Source organism: Camelina sativa, chromosome 13 (genome assembly GCF_030686135.1).
Source record: "Camelina sativa cultivar CO46 ecotype springtype chromosome 13, ASM3068613v1".
Classification (NCBI taxonomy): domain Eukaryota; kingdom Viridiplantae; phylum Streptophyta; class Magnoliopsida; order Brassicales; family Brassicaceae; genus Camelina; species Camelina sativa.
The window spans coordinates 17,516,454-17,536,228 of NC_141892.1; the positions used below are offsets into that span (position 1 = coordinate 17,516,454).

Genomic DNA, 19,775 nt, shown 5'->3' on the forward strand with positions numbered 1-19,775 from the left:
TTATAAGAATTCGGGTTGAATTTGGAGTGTTTAGACACCAGTTACACCTATTTTGTCCCGAAACAGGCTTAAACCGAGAAAACAGGCTAATACCAAGCGAAAACATTGATTCGAAGCAGTAAAAAGCTATATTACTCTTTCTAGGGTCAAAATATGTAACAATCAAATGCATTTGACTAATTATAAGCGTTCGGTTGAATTTGGAGGGCTTAGACACCACTTATACCCATTTTGTCCCGAAACAGGCTAAAACCGAGAAAACAGGCTAAAACCAAGAGAAAACATTGATTCGAAGCAGTAAACAGCTATGTTACTCTTTCTAGGATCAAAATATATAATAATCAAATGCATTTGACTAATTATAAGAGTTCAGGTTGAATAGGGTTTAGACACCACTTATACCCATTTTGTCCCGAAACAGGCTAAAACCGAGAACACAGGCTCAAACCGAGAAAAATTATTGATTCGAAGCAATAAACATCTATGTTACTCTTTCTAGGGTCAAAATATGTAACAATTCAATGCATGTGACTAATTATAAGAGCTCAGGTTGAATTTGGAGTGTTTAGACACCACTTTTACCCATTTTGTCCCGAAACAGGCTAAAACCAAGAAAATATAGATTTGAAGCAGTAAAAAGCTATGTTACACTTTCTAGGGTCAAAATATGTAACAATCCAATGCATTTGACTAATTATAAGTATTCGGGTTGAATTTGGAGTGTTTAGACACCATTTTATCCATTTTTTTCCGAAACTAGATAAACCTGAAAAAACATTGATTCAAAGCAGTAAACATCTTTTTTACTGTTTCTAGGGTCAGAATGTGTGACAATCCAATGCGTTTGACTAGTTGTAAGAGTTCAGGATAAATTTGGAGTGTTTAGACAACTGAAACCCGTTTTATCCCTAAACAGGCTTAAACCGAGAAAACAAGCTAAAACCGAGAGAAAGCGTTGATTCGAAGCAGTAAACAGCTTTGTTACTGTTTATAGGGTCAGAATGTGTGAAAATCCAATGGATTTGACTAATTGTAAGAGTTCAGGATGTGTTTGGAGTGCTTTGGCAACACTTAAACCCGTTTTATCCCAAAATAAGCTTAAACCGAGAAAACGGGCTAAAACCGAGAGAAAACATTGATTCAAAGCAGTAAACAGCTATGTTACTCTTTCTAGGGTTAAAATATGTAACAATCCAATGCATTTGACTAATTATAAGAGTTCGGTTTGAATTTGGAGTGTTTAGACACCATTTTTACCCATTTTGTCGCGAAACTGGATAAACCTGAAAAAACATTGATTCGAAGAAGTAACCAGCTTTGTTACTGTTTCTAGAGTCAGATTGTGTGACAATACAATGCATTTGACTAATTGTAAGAGTTCGGGATGAATTTGGAGTGTTTTGACAACACTTAAACCCGTTTTATCCCAAAACATGCTTAAACTGAGAAAACTGGCTAAAACCGAGAGAAAACATTGATTCGAAGCTGTAAACAGCTATGTAACACTTTCTAGGGTCAAAATATGTAACAATCCAATGCATTTGATTAATTATAAGAGTTCGGGTTGAATTTGGAGTGTTTAGACACCACTTATACCCATTTTGTCCTGTAACAGGCTTAAACCAAGAAAACATTGATTCTAAGCACTAAACTGTGTTGTTACTGTTTCTAGGGTCAGAATTTGTGACATTCCAATGAATTTGACTAATTGTAAGAGTTCGAGATGAATTTGGAGTGTTTAGACAACACTTAAATCCGTTTTATCCCAAAACAGGCTTAAACCGATAAAACAGGCTAAAACCGAGAGAAAACATTGATTCGAAGCAGGAAACAGCTATGTTACTCTATATGGGGTCAAATTATGTAACAATCCAATGCATTTGACTAATTATAAGAGTTCGGGTTGAATTTGGAGTGTTTAGACAACACTTAAACCGATTTTATCCTAAAACATGCTTAAACTGAGAAAACAGGCTAAAACCGAGAGAAAACATTGATTCGAAGCTGTAAACAGCTATGTAACAGTTTCTAGGGGCCAAATATGTAATAATCCAATGCATTTGACTAATTATAAGAGTTCGGATTGAATTTGGAGTGTTTAGACACCACTTATACCCATTTTGTCCCGAAACAGGCTTAAACCAAGAAAACATTGATTCTAAGCAGTAAACTGTGTTGTTACTGTTTCTAGGGTCATAATTTGTGACATTCCAATGAATTTTACTAATTGTAAGAGTTCGAGATGAATTTGAAGTGTTTAGACAACACTTAAACCCGTTTTATCCCAAAAGAGGCTTAAACCGAGAAAACAGGCTAAAACCGAAAGAAAACATTGATTCGAAGCATTAAACAGCTATGTTACTCTTTCTAAGGTAAAATTATGTAACAATCCAATGCATTTGACTAATTATTGTTAAACTTAAGCAGAAGTAAAGTGATAGACATGAAGAGAGAATCGACAAAGAGAATTGTATTACAGAAATGTTATTGTTACAATGTAGTCTAATGTCTTTTAAATATCAAGGGAGACTAGGGTTTTTCCTTCTACACTCCACAACTAGGTGATAGAGACATAAATAGAGAGAATAAGCAGATCCCAATGGTGAAAGTGACTTGTCTTGGTCTCCCAACGTGAAGCAACCCGTGACCTTATCCATTAACGGCTACAAGGACACTTCGAGATCCTTCTCTTGGGCTTTCACATATGGTAAGGCCTCATCTCTACTCCATACGTCGATTTTAGTCGGCCTTATTGGAGACACGTACGGACGACTGTACGGACGGGCCTTATTGGACACACGTACGGACGGCCGTATGGACATAGCTAGAACATGATCAATACTCCCCCTCAAGCTTAGCCTTATGAAATGGCTAAGCTTGGAACCCATGAAGCATCACCTCATTAAAAAACTTAACATAGAAAACCTCATGGGACAAAACTATGTTAAGGGAAAAAGAGTGTGATGTTCATGTGTTAGAGAAGTCGATCATGGGCGAGTGAGGTCTACAAGTCCAAGTTTACTATGGATGTGTGCGCAAACCTTTGGACATGCAGCCTGAGTGAATATATCGGCCAGTTGATCCTCACTCCGAGTGTGGCACGGAAGTGTTATCCCCTCTTCAATCTTCTCTCGAACTTTGTGGCAATCTACTTCAATATGCTTAGTTCTCTCATGGAAGACTGAGTTGGTTGCAATGTGAATAGCAGCTTCATTGTCGCAATGCATGATGAGTGGCTTCTTCGACTCGATACCAAGATCCTTGAGGAGTGCCTTTAGCCATGTTAGCTCGTTGGTGAGCTTTCTCATAGCTCTATACTCGGATTCAGCACTCGAACACGACACCACCTTTTGTTTCTTGGATTTCCATGTGACCAGATTCCCACCAATGAACGTGCAGTATCCTGTGGTTGAGCGTCTATCTAATGTATCGCCGGCGTAGTCTGCATCACAGTAGCCCACGATCTCAGTATTGGCGTTCTTTCCCATCCATATACCTTGGCCCGGACTTCCTTTGAGATAGCCTAGGATCCTTTCCACCATGCTCCAATGATATTTGGTTGGCGCCTTCATGAATTGGCTCACCTGGTTCACAGCATAACATAGATCAGGTCGTGTGATAGTAAGGTAAATCAACTTACCTACAAGACGCCTATATCGCGTCACATCATCATATGGTGCGTCCAATGGATCAAGCGGGGCCTCTTGTCCAATGGTCCTCTTGTGCGCCTCCTTTCGCTTGGCCTGGTAGCCGTCTTCAAGTGGTGTAGGGACCGGTTTTACACCAAGTTTACCTGTCTCACTTAAAAGATCAAGAGCGTATTTTCTTTGAGACAGAAATAATCCCTCCGAGGAGCGATATATTTCAATGCCAAGAAAATATTTCAGCTCACCAAGGTCTTTAATATCAAATTGAGAATGAAGAAAGGCTTTAGTTTCCTTAATACCGTCCTTATCTTCATCGGAGACAATAATATCATCAACATAGATAAGGACCACCACGAGACCACCGGTGGTGCGGCGAGAGAAGAGAGTATGATCAGCTTTAGAACGACGAAAACCATTACTCCGAAGAGTGGAGCTGAGCTTGTGATACCAGGCACGTGGAGACTGTTTCAGGCCATAGATGGCCTTGCGTAGACGGAGAACCTTGCCGGGAGCGACTATGTCTTCTAGGCCAGGAGGTGGACGCATGTACACTTCATCCTTAAGCTCCCCCTGAAGAAAGGCGTTCTTGAAATCCATTTGCCAAAGATCCCAAGACAAATTGGTGGCCAAAGAGAGGACAACTCGAACAGTGTGAAGTTTGGTGACCGGAGCAAAGGTGTCCGTGTAGTCGGTGCCATACGTTTGAGTGAACCCCCGAGCCACCATGCGAGCTTTGTGACGCTCAATAGCACCGTTACTCAAAAATTTGATAGTAAAGACCCATTTAGAACTGACAGCCTTCTTTCCTTTAGGTAGGTCCGCTTCGTCCCACATATGGTTCAGGACCATAGCGCTAGTTTCATCGGCCACAGCATCAACCCACACTTGGAGTTCTTTTGCTTCATCATACGTCTGAGGAATGAAATGGTCGTCAAGTTTGCCTAGGAAGGCCGCATGATCAGGAGGGAACAGGGCAAGTGAACAAACAGCCTGAATTGGATGAGCGACCGCTTGATTGTGGAAGTAGACGCGCTTATTTTTCCAAGTAGATGGGTGAAACTTGAGGCGTTCACTTCTTCGAGGTAAAGATGTTGGCTGTGGATCAGTGATTGTGGCCTCATGGTCGTTTGTTGGGGCCAGCTCATCTTCTAGTGTCGTGGTGGGTACATCGGTTATTGGTACAGGTTCAGATGCAAAGATGTCCTCCATTGGTTGGGATGAAACATCCTCATGAACATCAATGTTCCCTCACGAGGAGCCGATGAGGAGGCTGGGGAGAACTGCGTCGGATCAGGAGGTGTAGTGAGACCTAGGTGATTGAGAAGAAAGCGTAAGTTGGTGGCCCGGTCCGAAGGAGAGTGAGATAGGTCCTTCAAGCTTTCCCAATCTTTCTTTTCATAGTAACCTTGACCTTCAAGGAATTTCACATCCCTAGAGATAAGAGTACGGCCAATGGAGGGGTCAGAGCACTTATACCCCTTTTGGCTTGACGAGTAGCCTATAAACATGCACCTAGTGCTCTTAGCGTTGAACTTACTCCTTTGTTCACCTGGGATAAGAACAAAACATACGCAACCAAATACACGTAAGTGCGTAAGAGAGGGTTTAACCTTGTTCAGTACCTAATATGGAGACAGATCTTGTAAGACTTTTGTTGGAGTCCTATTGATTAAATAACACGCCATCATCACGACATCACCCCAAAACCGTTTGGTGACATTGGTATGGAACATCATCGATCTTGCCATCTTTGGAAGGTAACAATGTAAGCCATGTGTACTTAGATTTTTCATCAATAAAAGTCACAAAATACTTGTTATTATCTCTAGATAGACAAGGAGAAGTCCACACATCAGAATGCACTAAATCAAAGCAATGTTCATAGATAGTAGTAGATTTAGGAAAAATAGACTTGCAATGTTTTCCAAGAACACAAGACTCACAACTTGAATTATCAAAGGAAACATTAGGCAACATTAATACAAATGCTCTAGAGTGAGGATGGCCTACTCTAGCATACCACACATCACTAGAAATACTACTAAGACTCGATATAAGCGAAAATAATGTAGGTGAATATGATGAAGCATTCTCTAGGACATAGAGATATCCTCTAGCATCTCCTTTCCCAAGAATCTTGCCAGTCTCAATATCCTGAAAATGTACAGTATTAGGTCCAAAGATAGTATAACAGTTTAAATCAGTAGTTGCTCTTTTAACCGATAAGAGATTAGAGGTAAAATTAGGCATAAATAAAGCTTTTGAATTCTTATCAAACAGTTTCAAGTCTCCTATTCCTTTAACTAGTATGCAATCCCCATGAACTCCAAGTCTTCTTGGTGGAGACTGTTGATAGCCTTCTTGACTTCAAATACTCGAGTCAAGTTGGTAACGTTCCCATAAACATTCGCAAGTGTCTCCCACAACTCCTTGGCCGTCTCACAATATGAGTATGCTTCAAGGATAGGAGCGTCCAGCGAGTTTTGAAGAATGGCAAGCACGGTCTGATCTTCTTGGAACCACTTGACTTCCCTCTCAAGATCAGCCTACTTGTCTTCTTCCTTTTCTTCTTTACCGTCTTCCTTCATGGCCTTCTTGGGGAGTTGGTCTGTCTCAACATGGATCCATAGTCCCCGGCCACTAAGTGCGGTCTTTGTGGTTCATTTCCACAATAAGTAGTTTGAGCCCTTGAGTACTACCAGAGTTACAATAGGCTTTGTGGTGTCCATAGCGAGGAGTATATAAGTGAGTGAGTGTAGAGAGTATATAAGCGAGTGAGTGTAGAGAGTGTAAGGAGTATCTAGAGATTAGGAATAGAGTAGAATAGACTTAAGAAGAGGAAGTTTAGAGTGTGATAGATCGAGAAACTTACTCTGATACCATGTTAAACTTAAGTGGAAGTAAAGTGATAGACATGAAGAGAGAATCGACAAAGAGAATTGTATTACATAAGTGTTATTGTTACAATGTAGTCTAATGTCTTTTAAATATCAAGGGAGACTAGGGTTTTTCCTTCTACACTCGACAACTAGGTGATAGGGACATAAAGAGAGAGAATAAGCAGATCCCAATGGTGAAAGTGACATGTCTTGGTCTCCCAACGTGAAGCAACCCGTGACCTTATCCATTAACGGCTACAAGGAGACTTCGAGATCCTTCTCTTGGGCTTTCACATATGGTAAGGCCTCATCTCTACTCCATACGTGGATAGTTCGGCCTTATTAGACACACGTACGGACGACTGTACGGACGGGCCTTATTGGACACACGTACGGACGCCCGTATGGAAATAGCTAGAACATGATCAATAATTATAAGAGTTCGGGTTAAATTTGGAGTGTTTAGACACCAGTTATACCCATTTTGTCCTGAAACAGGCTTAAACCGAGAAAACATGCTAAAACCAAGAGAAAACAATGATTCAAAGCAGTAAACAGCTATGTTACTCTTTCTAGGGTCAAAAATGTAACAATACAATGCATTTGACTAATTATAAGAGTTCGGGTTGAATTTGGAGCGTTTAAACACCACTTATACCCATTTTGTCTTGAAACATGCTAAAACTAAGAAAACATGGATTCTAAGCAGTAAACAGCGTTGTTACAACACTTAACCCCATGGTTTCTAGGGTCAAAATATGTAACAATCCAATGCATTTGACTAATTATAAGAGTTCGGGTTGAATTTGGAGTGTTTAGACACCACTTATACCCATTTTGTCCTGAAAGAGGCTTAAACCGAGAAAAAGGCTAAAACTGATAGAAAACATTGATTCGAAGCAATAAACATCTATGTTACTCTTTCTAGGGTCAAAATATGTAACAATCAAATGCATTTGACTAATTATAAGAGTTTGGGTTGAATTTGGAGTGTTTAGACACCACTTTTACCCATTTTGTCCCGAAACAAGCTAAAACCGAGAAAATATAGATTTGAAGCAGTAAGCAGCTTTGTTACTGTTTCTAGGGTAAGAATGTGTGACAATCCAATGCATTTGACTAATTGTAAGAGTTCGGGATGAATTTGGAGTGTTTAAACAACACTTAAAACCCGTTTTATCTCAAAACAGGCCTAAACAGGCTAACACCGAGAGAAAACATTGATTTGAGGCAGTAAACAGTTATGTTACTCTTTATAGGGTCAAAATATGTAACAATCCAATGCATTTCACTAATTATAATAGTTCGGGTTGAATTCGGAGTTTTTAAACACCACTTATACCCATTTTGTCTTGAAACAGGCTAAAACTAAGAAAATATGGATTCTAAGCAGTAAACAGCGTTGTTACTGTTTCTAGGGTCAGAATATGTGACATTCCAATGCAATTGACTAATTCTAAGAGTTCGGGATGAATTTGGAGTGTTTAGACAACACTTAAACCCATTTTATCCCAAAAGAGGCTTAAACCGAGAAAACAGACTAAAAACGAGAGAAAACATTGATTCGAAACAGTAAACAGCTATGTTACTCTTTCTAAGGTCAAATTATGTAACAATCCAATGTAGTTGACTAATTATAAGAGTTCGGGTTGAATTTGGATTGTTTAGACACCAGTTATACCCATTTTGTCCTGAAACAGGCTTAAACCGAGAAAATAGGCTAAAACCAAGAGAAAACAATGATTCGAAGCAGTAAACAGCTATGTTACTCTTTCTCGGGTCAAAATATGTAACAATCCAATGCATTTGACTAATTATAAGAGTTCGGGTTGAATTTGGAGTGTTTAAACACCACTTATACCCATTTTGTCTTGAAACAGGCTAAAACTAAGAAAACATGGATTCTAAGCAGTAAACAGCGTTGTTACTGTTTCTAGGGTCAGAATATGTGACATTCCAATGCAATTGACTAATTCTAAGAGTTCGGGATGAATTTGGAGTGGTGAGACAACACTTAAACCCATTTTATCCCAAAACAGGCTTAAACCCAGAAAACATTGATTTGAACCAAGAGAAAACATTGATTCGAAGCAACAAACAGCTACGCTACTCTTTCTAGGGTCAAAATATGTAACAATCCAATGCATTTGACTAATTATAAGAGTTCGGGTTGAATTTGGAGTGTTTAGACACCACTTATTGTTGGGATTTATGAGACAAAGCTCACAAGAGAGGGTAGACAAACACTTGGTGAATGAATCCCCCTTTACCCACAACAAACTAACTCATTCTCAAGGGGGAGGAGAGAACATCAACTTGTGATGAACTCCCCATAAACAAGCTAGATAGAACCCAAATACTAGAGAGTAAGCGGATCCTAACTAGGAGAAGCACTAGTTTGAGACTTATCCTCTTCTAGTATCACAACACTTAGAGTTTGTGTACTTAGGAGAAGGAGGATTAAGAATCAGTAATCTAGGCTAAGTAAAGCAGTAAATAAGAAGAGTTTAGGTGGATTTAAGAAGAGAATAGGCTGCCTTAAGGGCAGCCCCTAACCGCTAATCCTAAACTCTCTACATTGTTAATATGAAACAAGAACACAAGTATAGAGAGGAAATCGGTTTCTCTTCTATTGAATAATAATGTTGTGTTTGTGATATACATATGAGAGATTACATCTTAATATAGGAAAAACAAGGTCATATGACCGTTAGACACAAAGAGAGAAGGGGAAGGTATGAAAGTGACTTGTAGCCGTTTGTCTCGAGTAGAGGAAGAAGAGAGCGACTTCTCTCTTCCTTCACCTAACCAAAAGCACACGTGAATCTCCCTTCCTTCCTTTTCCTTCTTCCTTCCTTTTCCTTGTGAGATGGGCCTCTCTCTCTTGTAAGGCCTCGTTTTCCTTCTCCTAAGCCACTCAAACTTCGGCCTTTCCATCACATGGACCGAGAGCAGCCCTAAGAGCACGACCGTACGGACGGGCCTTCTCTTCATTGTACGGACGGGCCTTCTCTTCATCGTACGGACGGGCCTGTACGGACGGGCCTGTACGGACGGGCCTGTACGGACGGGCCTGTACGGACGGGCCTGTACGGACGGGCCTTCTCTTCAATGTGTTCACGGCCTAACTGGCCGCTCACCGGACATGGGTCCGTTCACGGACACGGTACATGGTACCGGACACGGTACATGGTCGCTCACGGACACGGACATGGCCTTACCGGCCTTTACATGGCCTTTCCGGCCTTTCTTCTCTTCTTCCAAGGCTCGGCCTTACCGGCCTCTCCTCTCTCCTCCTTGGTACATTCTAATACTCCCCCGCACGCTTGATCGGTGGGACACCATGGGGACCAAAGATCAAGGGTGGACTAGTGTCATCTACCTCATTAAAAACCTCAACAAAGAAAACCTCTTGGGATAAAACTTTGTTAAGGGAAAAAGAGTATAGACTCCACTATCCATGATGTCCCTTGACCTTGGTTTGCAAAGAACTAGCTCCCTTCTCTTCATGATTTGAACCGCTCCTACTCCTTAGCCCACCTTGCCTTTAGCACATTCCTTATGATCTCCATCCTTGCGCCTTTAGAATTTCTTTGAGGCTCTCATAGTCTCCTTTACCCCTTAAACAAGTGATAAAGAAGAAAAGAATAAGTGTTTGCTATGAGGAATATCAAAGAAAATTTCTAAAAGTGTGACAATTTAAGAGAACATATTAAAGAGTAAAGACTAGTAATGAAGCTAAGGTAATGAATTTAAGAAATTTAAATAGAGTAGAGTTTAGAGCACAGCCTTTATGGTGTTTTGATGGATAGGAAGGAGAGAGTTGATCACTGATGTGGTTTGGAATTCCTCCTTGAGACCGCTTCTCTAACCATGGTTTTTAAACCCGGCCAGTTTTATCGTCAGACTGACATATGCCCACTGAATCGGACATAACTTTCGAACGGCTGCTCGGATTGGTATGATTCCACTTCCACTGGCAAGATGACTCTGTGGTCTCGAACTTTAATGAAGAACGCGGAAGCCGAATCGCAGTGGAAGGGTTTCGTCCGAGTCGATCTTTGAGACGCTTCGGCTGAGCTTTAAGTAAAGACTTTTGCTTGTGGCCGAGCAGAATCTGTGAGGTACGGTCTGAAGTCACTTGATCTCCCCCGTAACCTTTACTTGATGATGGGCTGAAACCTCATCACCTCAGTTGAAGCCTTGTGCATCACCGTTCTTGTGCACATCCAATCAACAGTTGAAACCTTGTGCATCACCTTTCCTAAAGACCATTGTGCACATCCGATCAACAACTTGGCACTAACACACATGCTCTTGGACTGATTCATCACATTCCACCAGCTTAACAAAGACTTGGTGGCCCTTGGTTCTAACTCCAGGCATTGTGCTGCGCTCTTACATGGCTATCTTGTAGCCTTCAACCTCGCCACTTCTTCTCCTTGAGATAGTGAGCGAGCTCCACACAATCTTCAATGCTGAAACTGAAACCAAAAATCAATGGAACAGATTCTAAACAAGAGATTGTTAGAGATTAGAGTATAGAGAATATTACTGAAATTAAATAGAGAATTTAGAGAATTAATAAGAGTATATATGGAGAATAGAAAGTGAGAGTATAAGGGAGAGTATTGGCGGTAGTATAAGATGAATGGAGAGTAGAATAGAGAATCTGCTCAAGAGTTCTTATGGACAGAGTTTAACTCTGTTTTCTTGAGTTGAACGAAGCTTTGACAGCCAAGAACATCCAAGAAGACAATCTCTTTTGGTGCTTTAATGGCTGAAACACAATGGACCTTATGGAAAATTAGTTTCTCCAAAGGTTTAACAACAAAACTCCTTGTAGAATCACTTAAACAAGTGTTCTTCAAGAGATTAAGGCTTTAGATCCACGAAGATAACATATAGAAGATGTTTTTCGTGGTCCCAAGCAAAGAAAAAACAACAAAAGCCTTTGGAACAGCCTATTGTCCAACGGTTAAAAGAATGCATCTTGGACCAACTTGAATCTATTTGACCAAGCGGGCTCTACATGCTAAAATAAAGTCTCTCTCTTCCTCAAACTCGAACCTGGACACACCATATGACCAGAAACAAAGCTTTCTCAACCTTGAGAAGAAGAAGAAGCGATTTAGTAATTAAGCCTTTAAAGGAAATTTAACAAAAGCAAAATTAAACCTTTAGAGGAAAATTAACTAAATCCTAAGAGAACTAAATCCTAAGAATTTCGTGGCTCATACAAGCACACAAAAACGTGAATCCTTACCAAGAACAAAACCGATTTGCTCCTTGGTTCATCACCACCTCATTTAAACCCAAGCTTTCACCAAATCGGTAAGCCTAAAGATGAGGTTTTAAAATCGATTTCTTTCACACACTTGGTCTACAAATTCTAACAAGACAAGAGACCAAGCTTACTCAACAATGAGCTGCTAGAGAATCGATTTAACAACAAAAGTAAAATTAAAGCTTTAAAGAACTAAGCTAAGTGAATTAACACCTAAGCTAGGATTAAAACTTTAACTAAGCTAACTCCTAAGAGAACCAACTTGAGAACGAGTTTGAGTCACCAAGGACAGAGCCTGCTCTGATACCATGTTGGGATTTATGAGACAAAGCTCACAAGAGAGGGTAGACAAACACTTGGTGAATGAATCCCCCTTTACCCACAACAAACTAACTCATTCTCAAGGGGGAGGAGAGAACATCAACTTGTGATGAACTCCCCATAAACAAGCTAGATAGAACCCAAATACTAGAGAGTAAGCGGATCCTAACTAGGAGAAGCACTAGTTTGAGACTTATCCTCTTCTAGTATCACAACACTTAGAGTTTGTGTACTTAGGAGAAGGAGGATTAAGAATCAGTAATCTAGGCTAAGTAAAGCAGTAAATAAGAAGAGTTTAGGTGGATTTAAGAAGAGAATAGGCTGCCTTAAGGGCAGCCCCTAACCGCTAATCCTAAACTCTCTACATTGTTAATATGAAACAAGAACACAAGTATAGAGAGGAAATCGGTTTCTCTTCTATTGAATAATAATGTTGTGTTTGTGATATACATATGAGAGATTACATCTTAATATAGGAAAAACAAGGTCATATGACCGTTAGACACAAAGAGAGAAGGGGAAGGTATGAAAGTGACTTGTAGCCGTTTGTCTCGAGTAGAGGAAGAAGAGAGCGACTTCTCTCTTCCTTCACCTAACCAAAAGCACACGTGAATCTCCCTTCCTTCCTTTTCCTTCTTCCTTCCTTTTCCTTGTGAGATGGGCCTCTCTCTCTTGTAAGGCCTCGTTTTCCTTCTCCTAAGCCACTCAAACTTCGGCCTTTCCATCACATGGACCGAGAGCAGCCCTAAGAGCACGACCGTACGGACGGGCCTTCTCTTCATTGTACGGACGGGCCTTCTCTTCATCGTACGGACGGGCCTGTACGGACGGGCCTGTACGGACGGGCCTGTACGGACGGGCCTGTACGGACGGGCCTGTACGGACGGGCCTTCTCTTCAATGTGTTCACGGCCTAACTGGCCGCTCACCGGACATGGGTCCGTTCACGGACACGGTACATGGTACCGGACACGGTACATGGTCGCTCACGGACACGGACATGGCCTTACCGGCCTTTACATGGCCTTTCCGGCCTTTCTTCTCTTCTTCCAAGGCTCGGCCTTACCGGCCTCTCCTCTCTCCTCCTTGGTACATTCTAATACTTATACCCATTTTGTCCTGAAAGAGGCTTAAACCGAGAAAAAGGCTAAAACTGAGAGAAAACATTGATTTGAAGCAATAAAAATCTATGTTACTCTTTCTAGGGTCAAAATATGTAACAATCAAATGCATTTGACTAATTATAAGAGTTCGGGTTGAATTTCGAGTGTTTACACACCACTTATACCCATTTTGTCCTGAAACAGGCTTAAACCGAGAAAACAGGCTAAAACCGAGAGAAAAGATTGATTCGAATCAGTAAAAAGCTATGTTACTCTCTCTAGGGTCAAAATATGTAACAATCCAATGCATGTGACTAATTATAAGAGTTTGGGTTGAATTTGGAGTGTTCAGACACCACTTTTACCCATTTTGTCCCGAAACAGGTTAAAACCGAGAAAATATAGATTTGAAGCTGTAAACAGCTTTGTTACTGTTTCTAGGGTAAAAATGTGTGACAATCCAATGCATTTGACTAATTGTAAGAGTTTGGGATGAATTTGGAGTGTTTAAACAACACTTAAAACCCGTTATATCCCAAAACAGGCTTAAACAGGCTAAAATCAAGAGAAAACATTGATTCGAAGCAGTAAACAGCTATGTTACTCTTTATAGGGTCAAAATATGTAACAATTCAATGCATTTGACTAATTATAAGAGTTCGGGTTGAATTTGGAGTTTTTAAACACCACTTATACCCATTTTGTCTTGAAACAGGCTTAAACCAAGAAAACATTGATTCTAAGCAGTAAACTGTGTTGTTACTGTTTCTAGGGTCAGAATTTGTGACATTCCAATGAATTTGACTAATTGTAAGAGTTCGAGATGAATTTGGAGTGTTTAGACAACACTTAAACCCGTTTTATCCCAAAACAGGCTTAAACCGAGAAAACAGGCTAAAACCGAGAGAAAACATTGATTCGAAGCAGTAAAAAGCTATGTTACTCTTTCTAGGGTTAAAATATGTAACAATCCACTGCATTTTACTAATTATAAGAGTACGGGTTGAATCTGGAGTGTTTAGACGCCACTTATACCCATTTTGTCCCGAAACAGGCTTAAACCGAGAAAACAGGCTAAAACCGAGAGAAAACATTGATTCGAAGCAGTAAACAGCTATCTTACTCTTTCTAGGGTTAAAATATGTAACAATCCACTGCATTTTAATAATTATAAGAGTACGGGTTGAATCTGGAGTGTTTAGACGCCACTTATACCCATTTTGTCCCGAAACTGGCTTAAACCGAGAAAACATGCTAAAACCGAGAGAAAACATTGATTCGAAGCAGTAAAAAGCTATGTTACTCTTTCTAGAGTCAAAATATGTAACAATCCAATGCATTTGACTAATTATAAGAGTTCGGATTGAATTTGGAGTGTTTAAACACCACTTATACCCATTTTGTCTTGAAACAAGCTAAAACTGAGAAAACATGGATTCTAAGCAGTAAACAGCGTTGTTACTGTTTCTAGGGTCAGAATGTGTGACATTCCAATGCAATTGACTAATTGTAAGAGTTCAGGATGAATTTGGAGTGTTTAGACAACATTTAAACCCATTTTATCCCAAAACAGGCTTAAACCGAGAAAACATTGATTTGAAGCAATAAACAGCTACGTTACTTTTTCTAGGGTCAAAATATGTAACAATCCAATGCATTTACTAATTATAAGAGTTCGGGTTGAATTTGGAGTGTTTAGACACCACTTATACCCATTTTGTCCTCAAACAGGCTTAAACCGAGAAAAAGGCTAAAACTAAGAGAAAACATTGATTCGAAGCAATAAACATATATGTTAATCTTTCTAGGGTCAAAATATGTAACAATCAAATGCAATTGACTAATTGTAAGAGTTCGGGTTGAAGTGTTTAGACACCACTTATACCCATTTTGTCCTAAAACAGGCTAAAACCGAGAAAACAGGCTAAAACCGAGAGAAAACATTGATTCGAATCAGTAAAAAGCTATATTACTCTCTCTAGGGTCAAAATATGTAACAATCCTATAAATTGGGATCATGGTCACCTTGTCCGTACAGCCACCGTCCGTACATACTCTAGCCGGGACGTCCGTACAACCGTGATGTCCAAACATATAAAGGCCCATTCGTTGTGTCACAAGCCTCATAGTGAACCAAGACATGTCTCTAGACATGTATAGTGAAAGAGGGAGAGTTTGCAGTTTAGAGTTGTGTGAGTGATTAGGAGTGTAAGAGAGAGTGTAGAAGAAGAATTCAACTTCTTTTAGAACCTAGATACAAACTAAATATAGACATGTGAAAGCAATAGGAATATTCTATACAAGATGCTAAATGTAATTAAGACATGAAAGTGACATGTCTTGTTCTTTATCCTAACATCTGACTTCTTCTCCCCCACTTGCTTGAGTCGCCAACGGTAGGAATAGAAGGATCTAGAGACTTGTCTTGGTTCACTATGAGGCTTGTGACACAACGAATGGGCCTTTACATGTTTTGACATCACGGTTGTACGGACGGCCCGGCTAGAGTATGTACGGACGGTGGCTGTACGGACAAGGTGACCATGATCTCAATTTATACTCCCCCTCAAGCTTAGTCATTGGACCCCAAGACTGAAGCTTGAACCAATGATCACCTACCTCGTTAAAAACCTTAGTATAGAAAACCTCTCTGGAAAAACTATACGTAAGGGAAAAAGAGTGTAGGCTTCATGGTTTAGTGAGGTCCATGAGTCCAAGCTTTGAGTATATGTACTCACACACTTGTGGGCTAGCTGGTTTTGTGAATACATCGGCCAATTGTTCGGAGCTCACGGTGTGACACGGAATGGTGACGCCTAGTTGGATTTGCTCTCGAACTTTGTGACAATCGACTTCGATATGTTTTGTCCTCTCGTGGAACACCGAGTTGGTTGAAATATGGATAGCTGCTTCATTGTCACAATGCATAGTGATGGGCTTGGTAATTTCAACTCCAAGGTCTTGAAGTAGATTCTTGAGCCACATCAACTCAGTAGTAAGTTTGCGCATCGCCCTATACTCCGACTCCGCACTAGATAGACATACCACTTTCTGTTTCTTGCTCTTCCATGTCACTAGGTTGCCTCCTAGAAAGGTACAGTATCTGGTTGTTGATCGTCGGTCGTCTCGGTCTCCTGCATAGTCCGCATCACAATAGCCTACAAGCTCCGTATTGTTGTTGCATCCCATCCAAATACCCTGTCCCGGTGATCCTTTGATATACTTGAGAATCCGGTTGACTATGTTCCAGTGGTGGATCTTTGGAGCTTGCATGTGCTGACTGGCCTGATTCACAGCAAAACAAATATCTGGTCATGTAAATGAGCTTACCGACCAATCTCCTATATTGGGCCACATTCTCAAATGGTTGGTCTTCTAGCTCCCCCTCACGACAAACTTTGTAGTTCTCATCCAGCGGTGTACTAACCGGTCTTGATCCAAGTTTCCCTACATCACTTAAGAGATCAATAGCATATTTTCTTTGAGATAGTAATAATCCCTCTTCCGAGCGACACACTTCTATCCCTAAGAAGTATTTTAACTCACCCAGGTCCTTGATATCAAACACTGACTTCAAAAATGTTTTGGTTTCTTGAATACCTACCAAGTCATTTCCTGATATGATGATGTCATCAACATATACAAGAATGACTATAATACCTTTGGTGCTAGGATATGTGAACAGGGTGTGATCAGGTTCGGATCTCCTGAAGCCTCGACTGAGCAAGGTCGAGCTTAGCTTGTGGTACCATGCCCTTGGTGATTGTTTCAGTCCATAGATTTCTTTGTTCAGCTTAAGTACCTTGCCCGGACCGATCGTGTCTTCTAGGCCAGGTGGTGGTCTCATGTATACTTCATCCTCCAATTCACCTTGTAGGAAGGCATTTTTAACGTCCATCAGCCATAGTTCCCATTTCAAGTTGACCGCCAATGATAGAACCACACAAACGGTATGTAGTTTAGCCACCGGAGCAAACGTATCTTTATAATCTTTCCCGTACGTTTGTGTAAAGCCTCTTGCCACAAGTCTTGCTTTGTAACGTTCAATCTCCCCATCACTACGATACTTGATTGTGAATACAAATTTGGACGTAACGGCCTTCTTTCCTTTAGGTAGGTCAGCCTCGTCCCATGTGTGATTTGTCTCCATGGCCGTTCTCTCATCTTGTACTGCATCACGCCACACCTTATGGTCTTTGGCCTCTTCATATGTTTGTGGGATCTAGTGTCTATCAACTTGGCCGAGGAATACTTGGTGTTCCATAGGTAAATGGGCAAGCGTACATACGGCTTGGATCGGATGTGCTACCGCTGCATTGTTGTAGTACACCCGAGTGTTCTTCCAGTTGGATGGGGGAAATTTGAGATGTTGGCTGCGTCTTAATGGGATAACTTCATCATGATCATTATCTTCATCTTCAGAGTCTTGTGGATCAGTATCTCCTCCAGGATGTATACTGGTGTCCGGATTAGACGAGTTGAGCTCTTCATCGTTTGACTGGTTGACTTGATTTGTCTGAGGACAGGGCTCGGTAGACTCACTAGTCCTGCTGTCTAGAGGTGGCTAGGGCCCTTCTGGTGAGTTTGGCCCGGGAGAACGATGTGCGTCCCGATCATTTGTGGCCCCTAAGCGTTCGAGGATGATACGGAGGTTGACCGCCCGATCGGAGGAGGAGGTCGATAGATCTCGGAGATCTTCCCAATTTTTCTTACTGTAGTACCCTTGAGATTCAACAAACTTCACGTCCCTAGAGACAAGAACTCGTCTAGCCTCATGATCATAGCACTTATATCCCTTTTGTGTGGTGGAGTACCCAATAAACATTGCTTTGGTGCTTTTGGCCTCCAGTTTGTCTCGTAATTCACCTGGTCTTAACACAAAACAAGTGCATCCAAACACACGTAAATGATCAAATGTAGGCTTTTCTTTGTTCAATACCTCAAATGGAGAGACGTCTTGTAAAATCTTAGTGGGAATGCAGTTTATAAGATAGCACGCCGCAAGGACCGCATCTCCCCAAAAACGCCTTGGAACATTTGTGTGGAACATCATGGACCGGGCTACCTCCATGAGATGTCTATTCTTGCGTTCGGCCACACCATTTTGTTGGGGGGTATATGGGCAGCTGGTTTGGTGGATAATGCCATGATTGTTCAAGTGTTGTTTGAATGTGTGACTAGTGTATTCGCCGCCATTATCTGACCTTAAAATTTTGATCTTAGCATTGTAATGGTTAGTCACATATTTTTGCAAACTAATGAAAGCTTCAAGAACCCTATCCTTAGTAGGTAACAAGGTTAGCCAGGTATATTTAGACTTTTCATCAATGAAGGTAACAAAATACTTTTGATTTTCTCTAGACAAACAAGGAGATGTCCACACATCTGAGTGAACTAAGTCAAAACAGTTTTCATAAATATTTAAAGATTTTGGAAAAACAGTTTTGCAGTGTTTACCAAGGATACAAGCCTCACATTCATTGTTTTTAAAAGAAATACTTGGAAGCATAATTTCTAAAGCGCGAGAATGAGGGTGTCCCAATCTAGCATGCCATATAGCATTGTTTGCTTTAACAGAAACTGAACTAAAACAAGAAGCATTAGAAGTAGATAGATTTAAGTCTTCAAGAACATATAAGTCATCCTTAGAGACTCCTTGTCCAAGGACTTGGCTGGTCTCAATATCCTGAAAATGTACATTGTTAGGACCAAATATAGCATAACAGTTTAAATCGGTGGTGGCTCTCTTAACAGATAAAAGGTTTGATGTAAAGCTAGGCATGTAAAATGCTTTAGTAGTCTTATCAAATAATTTTAAGTCACCTATTCCCTTAACTGGTACTTTCTCACCATTAGCTATTATCACATTTCTAACTGCCGGTTTAATTTCACTTATTAACTTGGAGTCACTAATCATATGGTGTGACGCACCAGAATCGACTATAAGCGGTTTAGTTTGATTTAAAGCAAGATAGGAGTTACCAGAGGCTTCCTTGAGAGCTTTGATAAGGGCATCAAGATCTGAATTCCTCACCAGGTCGGACGTTGCTGCTAGAGCAGTTCCTTGTCCTTCGATGATTCGCTGATTTGATTCGGTGATAGTAGGCTCTACGGTAGCTTGATGTGCTCTAGGTCCTCCGCGGTTGTTTACTGGTCGATTAACCTTAAGATGTGGATGGAGTATCCAACACCGGCTCTTGAAGTGACCAGGTTTCTTGCAGTGGTCGCACACTGGAGGATTCTTGTCATCATGCCGATAGTAGCTGTTGTTTGCAGCCGCTACTTCAGCCTTGTTAGCGGTTACAAGTTCTCCTTTGTTACCAAACAGCCCCATGGAGCCATGCTCCTCTTGATTCTGGCTACACACCTCATCTAGGCTAGGAAGCTTATCTGACCTCAAGATATGTTTGATGAGGTCATTGTAAGAAGGATTTAGTGTGAGAAGTAGACCGAACACCTTGTCCTGCTCTCGCCTCTCGTTCAGTATGGCCGGATCAAGTGTGGCCGGCCTAAGCATCTCAAGTTCAGCCCAAAGGGAC

At 40.8% G+C, this 19,775-nt stretch overlaps 1 protein-coding gene across 1 annotated transcript; it reads right to left on the reverse strand.

The window, feature by feature from the left end:
• Positions 1–17,458: 17,458 nt before the first annotated feature.
• LOC147929696 (uncharacterized) lies at positions 17,459–19,570 on the reverse strand. The gene is made up of 4 exons (XM_087480693.1): positions 18,989–19,570; positions 18,736–18,922; positions 17,894–18,102; positions 17,459–17,752 (listed from the first exon to the last, which is right to left on the reverse strand). The coding sequence occupies exons 1-4, from the start codon at positions 19,568–19,570 to the stop codon at positions 17,459–17,461; spliced, it is 1,272 nt and encodes a 423-aa protein (XP_087336819.1).
• Positions 19,571–19,775: the final 205 nt, after the last annotated feature.